The 19,118-nt window shown below is 40.9% G+C and overlaps 1 protein-coding gene and 1 long non-coding RNA gene across 5 annotated transcripts in view; one reads left to right on the top strand and one right to left on the bottom strand.

Moving 5' to 3' along the window:
- The window catches only part of atrn (attractin), a 127,451-nt gene that overhangs the window by 56,798 nt on the left and 51,535 nt on the right, over positions 1–19,118 (bottom strand). For all 4 annotated transcript variants that reach the window (XM_026151857.2, XM_080293788.1, XM_026151858.2 and 1 more), the window contains exons 22-25: positions 17,776–17,870; positions 16,422–16,500; positions 15,689–15,846; positions 2,089–2,150 (exon numbers count right to left, since the gene is read on the bottom strand). In XM_026151857.2, the coding sequence (XP_026007642.1) occupies positions 2,089–2,150; positions 15,689–15,846; positions 16,422–16,500; positions 17,776–17,870 (394 nt within the window). The remainder of the gene's footprint in view (positions 1–2,088; positions 2,151–15,688; positions 15,847–16,421; positions 16,501–17,775; positions 17,871–19,118) is intronic.
- LOC113011964 (uncharacterized) lies at positions 4,362–5,829 on the top strand. The gene is made up of 3 exons (XR_003270629.2): positions 4,362–4,514; positions 5,202–5,290; positions 5,488–5,829. It is a non-coding gene; the product is annotated as an uncharacterized LOC113011964 (long non-coding RNA).

Here is a 19,118-nt window from a genome sequence, read left to right as displayed (position 1 = left end):
GATTAAGAGCAAGTCAGAGGGAGTGGTGGGAGGCTAGGAGTAAAAAACAAAAAAACAAAAAACAAAACACAAGCCAGGGGAAGGTGGGGAGGGCTGTGGAGACAGGCGAGGGAAAACTAGGCAAGGGACAGAGGGGAAAAATGGAGGAGGCAAACAGAAGGGGAAGATGGGAGAGCCAGACATGAAAGGAGAAAGACAGAGGAGAACATGGTGGGAAGGTGGGAAATGGGGAGGATAAGAAAGAGGCAGGGGACAAGAAAAGCGGGGATAGGGAAAAAAAGAAAAGAGAGCAGCTAGAAGGAAGGCGGGGGAATCTAAAAAATGATGAATGAAGGAGAGACAGAAAGGGGAAGAGTAGAGAAATAGGGAGCACAACGGGAAGATGGTTCTGTTTATGAATCGCTGTGACTCTGCTTCCTACACACAGCTGCTCTGCTGACATGCAAACACCCAAATGCTGACGCATGTCAATAAACGTACCAGCATCACAATCCAGTAACCGCGGGGTTTCTAAGTGAAAGCAGAGGAAGTGAGGTGCACAATGCCGTCCTACTGCCTTTAATGGCGAACGCATCCAAAATAAACCTCAGGAGAGAAAGGCGGTTTATTCAGCTGATGCTGAAACACGTTGTCGAACAGCCGAACGGCCGGTCAGAAAAATAAAAAAAGGATCCATCAAAGCAGCTTGATCAAATCTATCGTCCTTTACATGGCTGCCGGATCGATAAAAACAGCACGACTCGGAACAGCTGGCAATTTCTTCAACACAATGTGGCGAGCACACAAACATGAAAAGAGTCCTACAATTCTCCTCTGGGTTGGAGGCGCGCAAACACAAACCCGCACGCTGGATACTCGAGAGAAATACCATACATGCAGTCGAGCATGCAAGGACACAGTTGTGTATCCAATTTTTGTTCCATCTCATTTTTGAATCGATAACACATTACAGCAGTTTCTGAAGACGTCGAGCACAGACTCGGGGATTCGTCCAAGCCGAACATATGCACATTTTTAGACCTGCCAGGGAAAAAAACCAAAACAAACTGCATCTCCATCATTACAAAGTAGCGCATCACTGTGCCAACAATACTCCAGAAATTCATTTTAAATTCCAGTCAAGACACAGAGGTGAGTCACTCAAACATAACAGATACATCACAGGAAGATGTGTGCAAACTCATGTGCAAGACGGCAAAAAACAGTTCCGTCTCCGTGCCATCGCACATTTTAACATCTGAGTCAACACGGCATCATAAACTGCAGAAGTAAGCCGATACAGGGGCTACTGTATGTGCCTGACTTCAAAGCAAAGCAAACATTATGAATGTGGAATTAACTCCGATTCTAACGATGCTTCTTTTGAATTTTAGGCTCATGTATCTTTTAAGTGAGTAGCTGCCATACAAACATGAGCATGTAGCTGCAGTTTAAGATACCATCAACAGAATATCTTCAATTCTTCAAATGACTGAAGTCATCTCCACTTCTTGTAAGAGTGTCTTAAGGCATATACTAAGGGTGATCTCACACCAGCCACGGCTGCCTTGCACCGTGCTTTCATATAACTGCTCCCCACTCCCTACGATGCCCTTACCAGTCCAGGCCAGAGCGCCACAGTTTGTCTCAACGTCTCTACTCCACTCTCGAGCTCACAGCTTCTTTCTCACAGACACATACTTTTAAAATAACCTTGCATTGCATAATGAGGTTCATCACGTTACATATTTTGTGGGTTATTTGGGGAAGTGGTGCTACGCTGTTTCTTTAACATTTGTTAATTGCTTAACACAGTGATTAACAGGAGGGTCAAACGAACATACACACACACACACACACACAAATAGCACATTTTACTATCACGTTTGCCACAAAATAATGTTTTTACACTGTACGTCAGGCTGTGTAAGGCACAGCAGAATCAAAAATGGCTGGTATAAAAAGGGGAAAGCAGCTTTGGTAATCCATCACCATCGTTCACGTTGAACACAGGCACATGTATGTACACATTAAGGGTGAGTGCAGCAACATTAACGCCCGGCATCTCTGGTGGAGGAGCGGGCGAGTTGACAGGGGACGGCCGCTTACCTGAAGAACGTGACGAAGAACTGCACCAGATCCATGAAGTTACTATGCTGGGAGAAGGCAATCTGTTAAAACAGGAAACAGAGGGCACAGGAGTGAGTCAGAAATCTGCTTTAATAGAGGAGATTTTGAAGCAGGTCAGCGTTATACATTCAAAAAAATAAATAAATAAAGCTTTTGACCAGCGCTGACCTTGCAGATCTGAGGAGAGCAGGAGGGATGCTCCTGCTCTCACTATGCATGTTTGCATTGCATACTGTGAACCATCTATATGATCAACACTTTACAGTGTGTCTAAAACATTTATTATTATTATTCTTATCAGTGACATTTCTCCTTCGCTGAGGCTACCCATACACGGCTATCCCCAACTGCTGGGAGGTTGCCAGTCGGTTGGCTTATCTGTGCTCCCGACTACACGCCTGTCAGAGACAACGACCCAGCCGCCGGACCTCTCAGCTGCCCACAGCCTGCACAAAAAAAAGCATTCCTGCACATGTGGGCAGAAATATTCACTATGTAATCATCACAAGAGCAATTGTGCTAACATAATCCTGTCTTAATCAAGGTTGCCAGGGGTAACATTGGCAGTGAGGTACCAACTCCCCAATGCCCCCTCCTCTTCTTACGCCTACAACTCCACCCCCCCACCCCCAAGCAAAATGCCTTACATCCACCTGTTCCTACAACAACACAACACTGCCTCTATCTGGCAAACCAGAGGTAATGTAGCTGCTGCCATGTTTCTGTTATGTGGGAACTTGAACCAAAACTCCTCACTGCTTATAATTTGTATGAAAAGCTGGTGCAGCATAGCATTCCTCGGAGGGTAAATATATATATATAAACAAAAACAAAAAAACAAACAAAAAAAAACCCCAACACAAACCACCTGTCATACTCAGATTAGTCCATGAATATGCAATAGGTGGGGGAAAAAAAAAACAGACAGGTCAGATTGCAAAAATATCTACAGTGTCTTTACACCAGACCTCAACCAGGCCAAAGGCACCGGGCTTTACAGTGAGGTGACAGGGGGTGTGGGGTGCTGTGGGATCGGCCTGGGGTCTAATTTACTTGTGGAGTCAGCGCCATCTGGATTGCTAATGTGTTGCCGTTGATTACTGTTGAGCACAGATTCCTCAGTGTAATCATTTTGCTCCAGACTGTTGAACACTGAAGATAAGTTCAGGGTACCAGTATAGTCAGGGAAAAGTTTTAAAACGATGACATCAGCACAGATCGGGATAGGCGACCAACACTGGAGCAGTTTAGGAATTAACCACAGAGTACTATAATGGACAATATGTGCCACTAATGCTTTAAAAATCAGTGATTTGATGTTTATCCAGGTACAAATAGGCCACTGACTGTGAGCCATCAACAAGTAATGTACGCTTTCTACAACAAATGTCTTCTTTTTCCTGTGCATCACCAGTCCCCCTTCATTTCAAACCATTATCAGTCAATAGACCGGACCCCTACCAGCATCTTTTCCCAAACCATAACCACTCCAAGCCCCGTCTGGATTTCACAAAACCTACCCAGGAAAGTTATACAAGCTGACTCAGAATGACCTGAAATGCACTCCCCCAAAGTACGGTAGGTTGACTCGGGACTGACAAAAAAAAACAAAAAAAAAACCTCTCTCAAAGTGGGTCTTGTCACATATCTATTAACTTGGGACCCTGCGGAAACACCCTGTACTCCTGCACTTAGCATCCTGCAACCTTCCTGACGAGGTTATGAGCTAAAGTTTCCCTCGTTATCACCCATTTCCTTCATATCTCTAGAACCGTACATGCGATTGGCACGTGGGTGGTAATGTTTGATTTGGGGTACAACTATTCAACCTACAAAAAGTTCTATACAGGCTGATTACTTCCAGCTATTCATACTTAGTGTAATTCTGTCTAGTTACTTTTAGGGATTAAATAACTATGGATGCTTTAAGATGTGGAATCAGAACGATGCCACCTTGAAACGAAACCGGAAAAAAAAAAATTGTAACTGAAATAAATGTACTGAAAAATCTTGTATTGAAACCGAAAAGAAATTGATAGTGAAAAACAATTAATTGAAACTAATTTTTTTGTTTTATAAGCTTACAATTTTTTTTTTCAGTTTCAATCCATTTTTCAGTTTCACTCTGCTGGCACTGTTTTGGCGTCCGGGGGCGCGCTGGGAGGGGGGCGGGGATTCCGACCCGCATGTATTTGCATATATTATAATGCTGACCAATGACTGGAGAAAACACTGACGACGCGGCTGCGGTCACGGACAAACATGCACGTGTCTGTTCGGGAATGGCAGATGCAGAGAGGTCCAGCGTTTACATTACCGAGTATTTCAAAGTGACAGCCTGAGGTGTTCTTCAGTAAATTGGACTACCGGACAGGAGGACCTGAGGCCCCACCGCATTATTTTTGGTAAGTTAAATGTGTTTGTAAACTAATCCGTAATTTAGGTCCTTAGCTAGCTACCTAGCTAGTGCTCACCTTAGCTAGCTAAGATGAGCACTCGGCTGTCGGGGAAACGTGTTTTGTATAGTTCGTTTAGCTAACCAGTGCAGGTGAATGAATTTACCCTGACTAAAGAAATCAAGAGAAACGCACCGGGCTGCTCAGTGACTAACCACGGTTACTGTACTTTTATTATACTGTAAGAGCAACAGGCTGGACTCTGCTTCTGCTCCTGTGCAGAGCTGATTATTAAATATGTGGAAACAGCAGCATGTTTTCTGTCGCTTTCCACATGTGGAAGGACATTAACGCCAACTTTTAAAAACCTGGCACTTCAGTAACCCCACATTAGTCAATGGCTACGGATTAAAGAGCAAAGCCCGATACTTATGTACTGAAACCAAACTACTTCCGCTTGTCAGTTTAAGTTAAAATGTTACATTTTTTCCTCTGATTAGTTTTGCTTTTTTTTTTTTTTTACTGAGTTTGTTACAAATATTCAGGTTAAAAAACTGTCTGAATAATTTTTAATGAGTTATGTTCACAAAGTCACATGTGCAGTACTCTGTACAGCTTGCATCCTTTAGGACAAATAATTTGAAGCATTAATATTTCTTGTTTACTGCTGATAACACCTCCGTATGTTGTGACCAGGATGCAGCAGCAGACTGAACCAGAACTGAAACCTGCTCCATCATCTCATCTTTGCAGATGTCCATTTATAAAGCATCAACAACTCAAAGGTAAACATAATATTAGAAAATGTGTTAGTATATAAGGCCTTTAAAACAAATAAAAATAAACAGCTGTCGGCAGAACTGTAGACTGAACAACTTCAGATCCTGAGTGTGTGAGGACAGAAGGATCAGCTCTATTTCAGATTTGAGAGATAAACTTTATATTTCAGTTTGTAATGATTCTGTTCTGTTTGTGATTACAGGAGCCGTCCTCAGATTCAGACCTCAGCACCACCCAGTGACAGCAGACAGATCATCCTATATCTTCAATCTTTGTAGTAACTCCAAAATTAACTGAAGAAAACAGTACAAAGGTTAAAGTACCACATGTGCTGTCAGTGAAAGCTGCAGCTGTTTTATTGATAAAGTTAAAGACAAAAAGTCAAAAGGATTAATCACCCCAGTGTTGGGAAGGTTAATTTTAAAATGTATTCCACCAAAGATTATAGAAGTAATGTATTCTGAATACTTTATAACTACATGAATGTACTATTGCTGTGTGATTTATTACTATTACTGAAGGCTACTCGCCATACCAACACCAACTAGATGTTAAAATCTTAATATAAATGAGTAACAGTAGGTGGACATTAGGTAAGGCTGCACTTTTTGCAACGATCTCGTGTAGAAAACTATTCCGCGTGTATATAAAACAGGTCAGCGGCTCCGAACCGTAGTAAAGGGACCTCTGGCTAATACGTCGGGTTCGTGTCGGGCTCGTAGCTGAAAACTAGCTTTACTTTGTTGTCTGGGTCGACTTTGCTAGCTAGAGACAGAGAGAGGCGTTGAAAGGCTGCTCCAGCGGGACTTATTGTTTCAGAGGAAAACACGAACACAGTCGAGTCTTAACAACTTACTTACAGCTGGGCTCGTCAGGCACTCTTTTTGGCTGCAGTAGTTATTATTATATTTACATGCTTCCAGCTCCCGTTTCTGCTCCGTGACAGCTCGTACTTTTCCTTCCTCCTCACTCACAGACACATCACGGGTATGGCAGTCCATTCTCCCTGCAGCACGGACTACACTGAGGCCTGAGGCTACATTGTTTAGGGCAATGCCTTTAACACTCTGCCTGTTGCCTTCATATTAAATCATTTTTGTATAATAATTTTTAGAGGCTCTTATTGTTTTGTTTGGGTTTCCACTGGCGTGGAATTACCAAAAATAGAGAGACCATAGCCTAACATATGAAACAGGAAAATACCGCCATGTAATCCATTTATTTCAACAAACTAACTGTATTCTCAATATCACCTATTGAACGGTAACTGTAACGGATACATTTACTCATATTTTGTATTTTAAATACGTAACGCTGCTGCATGTATTACGTTACTGCCCAACACTGCCTGTTGATGAGATCTTGTGCCGCTCCTAAAACACCGGCCTCCAACTCCTAAAGAGACACGGGTGTCCCTAAATTTAGCAGATATTAGCTTCAGGCTAGCTTGCTACGACGAATAGGCTAACACCAGCATTTTACCACAAGTTCACCAGATGTAGCAAAAAAAAAAAAAAAACCTAAACTAATGTCCAGTCCAGTGGGACAGCAAGGAAAAACGACAAAAAATGATTACTTACTTGCGGTTTGTAGAAATGACTGAAAGATTAATTTGCTCTGTTTTGAGTTTTGTTCAAAAAAGAATGACTTCATATAGGGAAAAATATATATCATATGCAGGACACTTTAAACTAGTTTTTTAATTAAGCAGCAAGGCAGAACTAAATCAGGGCTGCATCAAGACACGAGGACTAAACTCCAATTCAACCAGACCCAGAACTGATCCAGAATTAAAACAGGACTACAACAGTTCAAAGTCAGGACTACTTAGGATTTAACCAAGACAGAACAAGAATCAAAACTAGATGATAGTAGCACTAAAAATCATCATAGAGCTGCACTACACTTATTTTTTAATTCTACTAAAGTACACTATTTAGATTGAGAAAAGTTTATATAATTATTTAGCCTTGTTGTTCAAACAAGCCTGCAAAACTTAATAAATATATAACTTGAAAAATAACAAACCTAAAAAGAAACGAGTACCTATGATACGGTGATACTTTTGGTAAACAACCATTTGACTAACATGTGTGTCTCACCTGCTCTTGTTCATCTGTTCTGTCCTCATTCTCTCTCTCCCTCTCTGTTCCTCTCTCTCCCTCTTTGTGCTGACAATCATCAAATATACAGTTGAAACCAGATATTTATGTACTCTTCAGATCAAAACACAAACACTTTTTTTAATTGTAACATCAAATCAGACTAAATGTTTATTTTTTTTAGATTGATAAATATAAAAAACATTTGTTAACTTTAAGAGTAAAGAGAGAAACTGTCTGTATTTCTTAATTGTAAATGGCACCAAATTGTATTCAAAACTGAGCCACACTTATGGAGCTCCACAGTTCTTTTCCTGGGGTTTTGGTTGACATCTCTTGATTTTCCCATGTCACAGAAACAGGCTCTGTGTTTTGCCTTATATGCATCCACAGCTGTGCCACCAGTTTACTCACATGGACTCTACTAACCTATCAGAAGCTTCTTCAGCTCAGAATGGAATTGTCTGGAGTTTTCTTATTAATTAACAATAAACTGAGTGTACATGTACTCCTACATTTGATCAAAGTGATAAAATTAGAAGCTCTGTCTCTCTTTATCTGACATTTAACTAATTCAAAAGATATTTCAATATTTATTTATCTAAAACAAAACAAGTTTACTCTAAATTGATGTTGTACAGTAAAAAAAATGTTCTTGTGTTTTCCATAAAGTGTAAATATCTGGTTTAAACTGTGAATATACTGCTGTGTATTGAAATTCCTCTTGTTTTGCATAGAAATATACTGAACAAGGTACAAAGCATAATATATAAAATACTTCCAGAGTTTTTTCTTTGAAAGCTCCTTATGTCCATTCTTGTATATCAGTGCATTACTGAAACAGATTTATTTAGCCGTGGAGGGTAACAACTGAAAATATGAAATAAACACACATGTAAGCTAAGACTCTCTAAAGAAACAGCATTGTTGTTGTTCGGCTTTTCATTTCGCCATTTGTTGATTCACTTGAAGAATAAAGTAACGTAATATGGGTCAAGTGATCAGTTTAACATCAATCTTTTGTGATACACCGTCATATTTACATTATTTGTACAGTACGAATGATTTGCTTTGGTACCTGGTCGAACTTCAGTTCTCCTCTGTCTGCCTGGCTCAGTTTCTCTAACAGCGCGCAGGCAGCAGCTGCCCCGCCCCGCTTAGTGTCTGAGCTCGGATCATACCAATATTAGGGGGGATTTACGCACAGTCGTAAATTCCCACAGTGTGCACTATGTGCTTCGAATATTGTGTGTAGTTTTTTGTTTTATACAGTTGTCAGCCAGGCATCTAACTATGAAAAAAATTACACTCCAAAAGACCCCGGGCTTCTGAAAAAACAACCCGGGCTTAAGCCCAGTAAGCCACCCCCCCGCTCCGCCACTGGTTTGGAGGGTAAAGCTGAAATTGAAGCAGCCATTGAAAGACGGGAAGAGAGAAAGATGGCAGCTTGGTCAGCACCATTGACTGTTCTACAGTCAATGGTCAGCACTAGTGGCCTCTATAATGTGTGCAAATACATGCGGGCCGGAATCCCCGCCCCCCCCCCCCCAGCGCGCCCCTGGACGCCAAAACCATGCCAGCAGATTGAAACTGGGGGAAAAAAAAAAAAAAAAAAAAATTGTAAGCGAAGAATTGTTTTTCACTCTTTTTTTTTTTTTTCGGTTTCAATACAAGATTTTTCAGTTCATTTATTTTCGGTTTCAATATTTTTTTCGGTTTCGTTTCAAGGTGGCATCGTTCTGATTCCAAACTAAGAGACCAAATGTTTGAATATGCTGTTTGTCTGTTCATTAAAATGTTTGCCAATCTTTGGCAGGACACATGAACGCCTCATTTTAACTAAAAGTACAAGACTATGTTTAACTTACTGCAGTGTAATATATGTGATTTTGACATTACACAATGCAGCATTGTCAAACTCTTAGGCTTAAAATTCATCCATGCATCTTCAATAAAAACCCTGCGGAGGCATTTCAGGAAATTATTCCATTTTTAAAGAAGCCAATTAGGTTATTTGCAATTAAGAGAAAAATGTTTGGAGGAAATATTTTACTTCCTCGTCCTCATGAATGTAAAGTGGGGGTAAAAGTGAAAGGCTGAGAGAAAACGCACCGGAGAGCTTATGAACCTGCGAATTGCAGGAATTCTTTAAAGTGCGAAGCATAGAATTATCAAAGAAGCCCTGTCGGTCGGGGCACTGAAACCCAGCATGCCTTATGACAACGTCCTAACAAAGCCGTCGCATTTTTTTTCTTTTTCATTGATTAGAGATTCATAATTCTCTGCCCCCACCCCATCAAAAACAACGCCAATTTGTCCAGCACAAGAAAAAGCAGCGACATAACTCCGTGCCATTAGTGCTTCGACTCAATTTTGAACAGTGTGAGGAGGCTGTGGCACTGGGAAGATGTGCGATAACAGTTATTGTAGCGGCTAATCTCAAGTGTCAGCAATGTGCGGTTCTCTGTCAGTGACAGGCAGGCTGAAGGTGGCAGCAGGCGGCCTGGGCGACGCTCTAGTTATGTGCCCAGCAGAGGGTGAATTCTTTAGGGGTTGTAAAGGATCTCACAGCAGGGTCTGTCAGCCTGCCGCCGGGCATTAGGATTGGAAATATTCTGCCTTAATGGATTCTGACAGCTGCTTGAAGTATATTGGAGTTTTGAAGGAAAGTGTCGTTATCATTGCGAGGGATGCCTGCTCAACAGGTTCTGCTATAAAGGAAGGGGTCTGAGAGGAAAGTCATTTTAAATGTGCTGGACTGTGTAGAACTTTGGATTCTATCGTGCTGCTGTGAACGACATCTGAAAACAAACCAGCTGATTGTGACAAGCGGTCGATCAGATCATCAAACTTACACGAATGTTGTGTAGTAAATGAAAAATCTATCAACACAAATAATAAATGTAGAAAATTGCAGAAAAGTTTATGGTAGAAATTACAAACACAGAGTAATTTACATTAATTCACCAAAAACTCCTCAAAGACAGAAATTGACAGGAGATAAGAAAGTTCCTGTTTTTTCACTGTGTTTTAACTAGAGATGGCATTTTTAATATCTTGCTGCATTTAGTATAAGTTCATACTCAAGTTTAAATAAACAACAACACTAAAGCTATTCTGTTATACCTGTGTGCAAAAAATACACTGCACCCAAACTATCTCATAGTTCAATCTAATAAACTTAAACCTAGTCTATCCTCCCTATTCTGGTATTTTAAAGAGTACTTAGCAGAAATATTAAGCAACCTAACTAATAGGGTTGCAAACTCCCAGGGGGGGGGGAAACCACCCTCCACCTCATGATGCTTAATCGACGTAATCAACTTTAATTTGATGCAGGGTGGGGAAAAAAAAAAATGCACAGAAATCAATTATTTTTCAAGAATAATTAAATAGATTCAACATCTTTCTTCAACAGAGAAAAAGATCCTGGTGTACAAAGTAAAATTAAATAAATTCTAACAACAGATTATCAAGCTGTTGTTAGATGCCGGTTTGGTAGCGAGGCTCCAGACCGCTGACAGTCTTGCACGCCACAGCCGCTCTATCACGTGATGCATACTGCTCCGACGTGCTACGGTTATGAGGAGAGTTACGCCATGTCGCAAGTTTTGTGAGGTGCTTTTGTGATATTTAATGGATCGGATTACATTTTTATTTCTCTCCGATATCCGATCCAGTAATTTAGGTCAGTATCGGACCGATACAGATACGTAATTTCGGATCGGTCCATCTCTAGTTTTAACTGTTGTTCATCTATTACTTAATTTGGTGTAGTATGAATGGCAATAGGTGTTGTCACATTTTCCAAAGATGGGGGTCAAAGTGGGCCACATTGGAGTCTTTGCTGGGCCGATTCTGGCCCCAGGGCCTTATGTTTGACAACCCTGGTGTATACAAATGATGTATGATGATGTTGGTGAACTCTGGACTTTTGCTGTAACAGTACTGGAGGGTTTTCTCTCTTTCTGTTTTTTGGTGTGAAATGACTTAACCATCTAATGAATCTGACATCTTCTGAGGAACAATCAAGAGTCCAGCGCTTTGTGTTTGTGACCAAATACTTGGAGAAGTAATAATACTCCCATCAAACTCAGACTGATTTAATCCTGATACAGGGGCAAAAACAACACCACAAAAAGAACCGTCATCAACAAAACAACACTATACCTGCTAAACCTCAGCATGGCAGCTCTGTCACTGCAGCCATACACTGCAGAAAAATTTACATTTTTCTCAAAACAGCACAGTCAAAGTGAAGCCTCAAAGGTCAGTAAACAGTTTTACTTTACTGTACTGAGCAAGTTAGATTAGCTGGAAAATGATGAGTAGCTGGCTGATTTTCAAATGTACAGTAAACAACAAAATCCGTAAGTAAAATCTGTGCAAACTTACTTCAGTGTCAAATGTTTTAAAATGTTTCTGAGCCAAAACAAAGGAGTACTGCCATTTTATGAACAAGCACGATCCTTTAGAATGACTAAACTGACAAACACACACCAAAATGGAAAGTCGAGGCAACAACAATGTGATTTAAAAAAAGGGAAAGCTAAAAAAGTAAAAAGCCTAAAAGATGACTCCAAGTCACATGAACATTTGGCACGATAATCTCCAGCATGCTGCCAAAATGACAGATTTTAAAAAGAAGTAAAGCTTCTGAGCTGAACAGGAATATGTTCAAAAACATTGGGCATATTTTAAAGAGAAACACAGAGCCACACCTCCGATCACGCCAGGAGGAACTTAAAAAGGAAGAAAGAATCTAACGATTAGTCTTTAAATCTAAATTAAGACTAAATTACCTGCTTTACAAACTAGAAATGAGTTATGCAATTACTGCAAGGTGACGCAATTATCAATTTCTGTAAGTGGTATTCCTAAGGAAAGTACTTACTCCTGTTATCTTAGTGCATCTCAGATTAAGGTGTTAAACATGTAGATTTTTTTAAAGGTAGAATACTTTCATATATAACCACTATATTAATGTGCATGGTACCTTTTTAAGTTTTCATTTTCCTTTAGTTTTTATACAGTAATTTTATGTTGTATCAGTCACTGCAAAAACCACTGCTTCTGTTTTCCAACCTCTCTGCGATCACTATCAAGACACACCCACCAGGCAGCGAGGCATGGCCCAGATAAACGCTACACGGGTCCGTACAGATATGCAGAGCAGCAGTCAGCTGATAGCTACAGATGCTGCTACTCCACGGCGGGGTATTAAATTGCAGGCCGTTGTAATCTCTACCATATCGTGACATGTTCACTAAGGCATGGAACAGGAGATCACAGGTCTTTAATGTAATTAGTCTGGGATTTGTGTTTCATTACAAACATCATTAAAATCTGATCTATTCTTCATCAGGAAAAAAGGGAGAAAAGAGGTGTGTGAGAACTCCGGGCTTACTAATCTCCCTGCAATTGATTCTGCTTTGATGATCCGAGCAGCTCGACGGTTGATGAACTCATCACGGAATTCACTCCGACCACTGGGAAAGATCTCATTTGGTAAATGAGACTAATTACAACGGGGTGTGTCCTGTAATCCAATTCAGGGCTTTTAGAAGTTTTTGATCTGATGTGAAGAAATGTGTAATAATTCCAAAAAGCTTGAACTCAACCGTGTGTTCGGACAAAGTGGAGCGAAGGTAAAACGAGCAAAAAACAAATTCCCTTCAAAATGATGCGCCTGCTGTTCGAGCGCCACTTCCAACCCTGTGAAAGCAAACAGAAGCAACCTTGAGGTGGCGTGTGAAGAGAGGGAGCAAGAGAAAGACAGAGAGCCCTGTATAGCTCAGAGAGAGAGCTTAGCTTCGCGCACTCTGAATGCAGCATGTGTTTCAACTTAACATTCCACTTTGCCCTTGCTCTTTCTAAGTTGCTGTTTATGAACCATTTTCCAGCATGCCGATCTCTGCCTGCCAACACCAGAGGACCTGCCGCCTACGGTTCCACACACAAGCGCGCTCACGTATCCAAGTGTCACACTGCAGCAGACCGCTGAATGCGAGGAGAGCGAGAAAAGGCAAAGGAAAAATCAAGAACTATTAGTCAGAAGAAGTGGTTTAAAAAAACAACAACAAAAAAAACCCAAACAGAAATTGTTACCTCGCTGACGAAGATAAAACTCCACGAGTGCAAAGTAGGGGGCAAGAAACCCAAAAAACATAGCAACAGACCTGTGTTTTAGTTTCAAAATAGGGGTGATCTTCTACATGATCCCACCCAGGAAGGCAGAAGGTGAGGTGGACCTAAAAGAGGCCGAGTGGGGTGTGGGGGGAGCTAAGTCAGCTAAGCTCTCTGCTCTGCTGTGGAGCTGCACCTCCTGAGGCTGGTTGGCAGCAGTTTGGGTGTTCTAAACTAAAAGCCCTCACAAGGCAGGATATGGTAGATGGAGGCAGGATTTTATTTTTTTCCTCCCCTACAGGAGGAGGGCGAGAGGTGGGGGAAGAAGCTTGCAAGGGGGGCAACCACCGAAAATCATTCCCAGAACTGTTTGGAGAGGCACACAGTCGGGCACAGGAAGCCAGGCCCAGAGTGACTCTCCCCCTCCAGCAGCGCGCAGTCCTGGCAGAACATTCATTTATTACACCAACAGGTTGTATTGATGCAGGAGTTTATACCACCCTGCACAAACGGCACATTTTCAGATGCAATTTCCTGAAATGCTTTATTAGAACTCTACGAATCTACACAGAAAACAAGCCACATCCTACATCAGTGACAACTACACGTGTAAGGATGTCGATACAAAGCTGTATGAGGCGTTTCAAACACAACACAGTCGTTAAGCATAAGGCAACTGAGTACAGCTGCATTTTAATCAGGGCCGAGTCTGTGTTACAGTGTTACTTGAATCAAAGCCGCTGAGTACTGAGACGTAAAGTGTTGTATTGATTACCATTTTGCTAACTATGTCAGCAATAAAGCCAATAAGAACTCATTTCAGGTGAAAAGAAAAGGCTTACTTTCTGAAAAAACAACACAGCTCCATTACATGCTGCACAATAACAAAAACGAGCAAAAATTAAACACCACTGCTGTTTTGTCTGTACAGTCAAACCAAGCTGGTTTAATTTTAATAATTCAGAGGCCTGGAACAAAGTCAGCAAACTGTCCTCTGTCCTGGTGACAGAGGAAATTTCAAATTGACATAGATAATTGTTCTAAAAGTTAAAAAAAAACAAAACTGCAGTAACCACTACAACACACAGCTAACACATAAATTACAACTCTATAAAGGTGTCTTTGGCTTTTAAAGTGTCATGTTTGTATGTTGTTTTAGCATTGCGGATACTGCTTATCTCAGAGTTGTCTAAGGAGCTTGGAAAGAAAAGCCTCTGGACTTATTTAAGTGTCTTAAAGACGTTTCACCTCTTATCCGAGAAGCTTCTTCAGTTCTAAGAGCAACAGGTGGAGAGCCCTGGATTTAAGCCCTATGGGAGTGTCCCCAACAGGGTCATGGACGCCCTGTATTGATCCGCTACGTCAGCGGTCCCCAACCCCCGGGCCGAGTCATTTAGCACTGGGCCACGAGAGTTTAGGCTCAGGTGTGAAATTTATGGTTTCTGGGGTTTTATCGTTAACTTGGTTAACTCATATTGCAGTTGTGTCTTATTTTGAAAGAAATATTCACACGTTACCATAGCGACCAAAAGAGCGTTAAGGGGTAGAGAGGAGGATGTTACTTTCGATGTTGTTGGCGCATTTCAGGAGGACGCTGCTAATAAAGTTACACAATTGCACAGCAAATTCACGTTTATTATTATATTTGCAAAATACCAGTGAATTTGACTTAAAGCTACATTTGGTAAACTCGTCCCCTTTTTCATATATGTGACACAGAAACAAAGCAACCTTCTCTACCTGTCACGTTTAAGGTTTCCGGCCATCATTAATTCTACTTCCCACACTTTGTCATACACCAAGCTTCTCATTTTAACACTTTTAAATTCATATCTAACATTCTTTTCACTTTCATCAAACCAGTGAATGAATGCTGATTCTTAGATGTCACATGAATGACTTACTCTGTCTGGCAGAAGTAAATGTGCCCAGATAACAGCACTCCATAAACTGACAATCGATCACGCTTCTTTGGCATTTGAGTCATCAATACATGTCAGTTTTTATGTAAATGTATTGCTCACAGTGGAGCTGTATCATAAATATAGAGTTACAAATTGAACAGAATTTTAGTATTGCATTAATCTGTAGTGAGCCTGTCTTTACCTCCCTGCTTTACAAATATGTATGGTAACAAAAACGGATCAGTTATCGTTAAGCGTACGAGTTGCTTACTTGGATCTTGATGGGCCACGTGAAGTTACTGACGTAGACGAAGAAAGTAATGTTGGGGCTGTTTCGGAAATCAAAGTTCTCATTGGAAAAGCTTTCTTTGAACTCTTTAATGTTGCTCCGAGAGACGATGGGGATCTCCTCTCCGGCCTGGGTGCCCGCTGGGTGACACAAAAAAGGGACAGAGATGGAGGGAGAAAATAGGAATACAGAAAATAGAAATAACAGGATGATAAAGAAAAGAGGAGAAGAAAGGGGAAAGGGAAGACAGGACAAAAATGTCAAATCATACAAAAGTTATAGATGATGGAGGAAATTATTTTTTAAAAAAAGAAAAGACAAGACAAGACAAAAAGAAAAGGAGAATTTCTCATTTCTGCTCCAGTGTCTGGTGGAATTTTATTGACACAACAAATGTGAAATATCTGCATTACTTCACATTTGTAAATCTCCTGGTGCAGAAACTACTACAATGGAAAGACAGGTGACTTTTCATATCATTTTTAAACAGCTGTGAACATGGTGACAAAAAACAAAACAAAACCTTGTCATTAACTTGTTATTACATGAATATAAAACCAGTCATCTTCACTTTCTTTGTCTGAGAAAATCAGTAATATTTATCATTTTAAGCCTTAATTTAAACACTTGAGTGCATATTTCAATCACTGGCCAATCATTAGCTCATTGACTAATTCGTTGAGCAGCACTAATAAGGGGCTTTGTTGAGACTTACCGGTGAAGCTGGTGGCCCAGGTTACATTCAGATTGAAGTTCTTGGAGGCATTTATGAACATGTCTAGATCTCGGTTTGGCTGAGGACAGAAACACGGACAAGTCATCATCATCAGTTTACTGGTGTCATTTCCCCCACGTGCCCCATAGTGGTCGAACCGCAATTCAGTGAAGATGGGCGAGTCCGTTTTTTACTGCAGCCACCAGAGTAAACGAAAAACAAACTGCTCGTAGCACACAGACCAGGAAAGCCCTTACGTTTTACTGTAACTGCAGAGCAGCGACTTTGTTCACTCCTCCGGTATCACTTTGTAGCTGCACAAGCACTTACTGTATTGCAGACCAGAGCAAATTTGCAGAGCTAATGGGAGGCCGAATTAACAAATCAAATGTTTGAATAAGCACCGCAGCTGAACACTGTATGTATCACATTCACTGTAAGTGAAGCTCAAATAATGTCAAACAGATGTAAGCTGAGATGTAATTGATGTTTACTCACTAACTGAAAGCCGGCGTTCATGAATCAATCATTTATTAAAGAAAAAAAAAGGCAACAATTAACATTTCAACAGCTTCAGCGAAGCCGGCTGAAGCTAGACGGCGAGAAATCCAGATGTCTTCACTATTTATTGTTACACATGTGCGTCACAGATGTTATCATCGCTTTGTCTTGACTTTGAAATCGTCTGCTCAATTCTATATTTTGTAAACGATCTTTTGGTTTCTGATTTACTAAATAACTGCGGAACAACTCAAATAGCTAAAAATTCAACTTCACCACAAGTTTCCTGGATTTGCTAAATATATATCGAAATATGTTGTGATTTGCTGTAAGAGTTGAGCTTCCCCTGTAGCCGATTGTGTATTTGTAAATCTTTAGTAGAAGCTTTGTCAGGGGAAAAATACCATCTGGAACATTTAATCAGATGCTTATGTTTCAATTTTGGCCCCAGATGCTGCAGCCAGGTAAACACGACCAGACAAGCTTTTGTTTGCTGTAAAAAACATCTGTGTGACTGACTCTCTGATGAGTGGCCACATTACTCTTCGCTCTGATCACCAGCTTATCAGCGAGGAAACTTTCCTGCAGGGAACATAGTAAACCAGTCGACTCAGTTTGTTGAGTGATTATTAAATACTGATTCTTATTTTATTTTGAAGTTAGTTTTGGCGTCACCGTGCTTCCTGCCTGTCCAGTACAATCGGTGTGCATGTAAACTACTGAACTACCATCTAAGTTATCCCTAAAATGACAAAGAAGTGAGCCTATTTGTTCGACAACAACTGTAAACTTTCTAATCCTCACAGAAGTGACAGCTGCTGTGGCGGTGGGGTGCTCACTGTTAGACACATACCTCCTCAGGTGTGGCCACAAAGTTGATGGCCGTGTAGTAGCGGTCGTCTTCCTGCGACAGGCTGAAGGTGAACTGGTAGTCGATGAGGAGCGTGTCTGTTTGAAGCCAGCGTGGGAGGAATGTGGTGGGGATTACAAAAAGAAGCAGAAGAACAACTCAATCAGTCTAGTTTGAAAGTCACACAAGAACATGGTTTCAGAAAATTACTCCCATTCTTTCCCCGTTTCAAACATTCGATTCGAGACCTGAGGATTTTGGAGCGTGCTCTGTGATGAAGGTCAGGACAGAGGATGGGTTACATGACAGCGTGTCAGCTAGCGGTAAATTACAGCTGAAGGTCACTTTCAGGACAGCGCAACAAAACACGGGAGACGGACGCATTCAGACGCCAGGGGTTATTCTGCAGTTACAGTTCCACTCAAATAATCTGGATAAGAGCGATTTAGATGGGGCCAAATCTCGAAAATAAGTAAACATAAAATAATCCCACCTCAACAAAAAGTTCAACAAAAAAGTTCAACTTCAGTCAAAAATCAATTTAAACAGCTGGATCACGTACTTGGAAAAATTGGAGGGTTTTATTTGTTAGTTTGTTTCCTCTCCATACAGCAAGGGTAACACTGATCAAAAGCTTTATAGATATTTGAATAATAGTACATGGTGCTGTCATTAAAAAACACTAATGTAATTAACGTCTAATGTACAGAAAACATTCCCAACTGCTTCAACTTCACATTAAAAGGAATGTAACCGGCAGACATGAGTTTATTTTTATTATTAGGTAGTAACAGGAAATGCAGCTTGTGTCAGGAACCGAGCGCTTGCCACTACTGTTCCCCACCAACGCACATACAAAACAACAGTCCCTGCTGGCATTTTTTTGACAGCAGGTCGTTTTGAAATATTACAGGGAGTAATGGGACAAGAAGGAGCAGCCACGGTGAGCTGGCAGTCACTGGCAGCACGCCTCTAAGCTCCCAGCAAGGTAACCGAACAAACACAGTGGGGACGTAGACTCATATTGTGCGAAGCAGAAAATCAGATCACCGTGGCTCACAGGCTGATTGAAAATTCCCAATTACAAATTACTGCCCGACTTCTTTATTAAAGTTGCAGTGTGTTTGGATGACGGGGGCGTTTGCTACAACCACAAATAGCAACAGCTGCTACCAAAAATAAGCTGTGTCTGAACACTAGCTGTTAAATTCCATTATAGATTAATAATCTGATGAGGAATGAATTTACAGTTGATTGATTTTTAACAAACTATCCAATTAATTCAGGGTAAATATGGATAACACTTAATGTTCCTGCTCATTTATGCCTTAGAAACATTTTCACAC

This window comes from Astatotilapia calliptera, chromosome 19 (genome assembly GCF_964374335.1).
Source record: "Astatotilapia calliptera chromosome 19, fAstCal68.1, whole genome shotgun sequence".
NCBI lineage: Eukaryota > Metazoa > Chordata > Actinopteri > Cichliformes > Cichlidae > Astatotilapia > Astatotilapia calliptera.
Note: the sequence above shows the minus strand (reverse complement) of the source record. Positions and strands in the feature narration are given on the sequence as shown.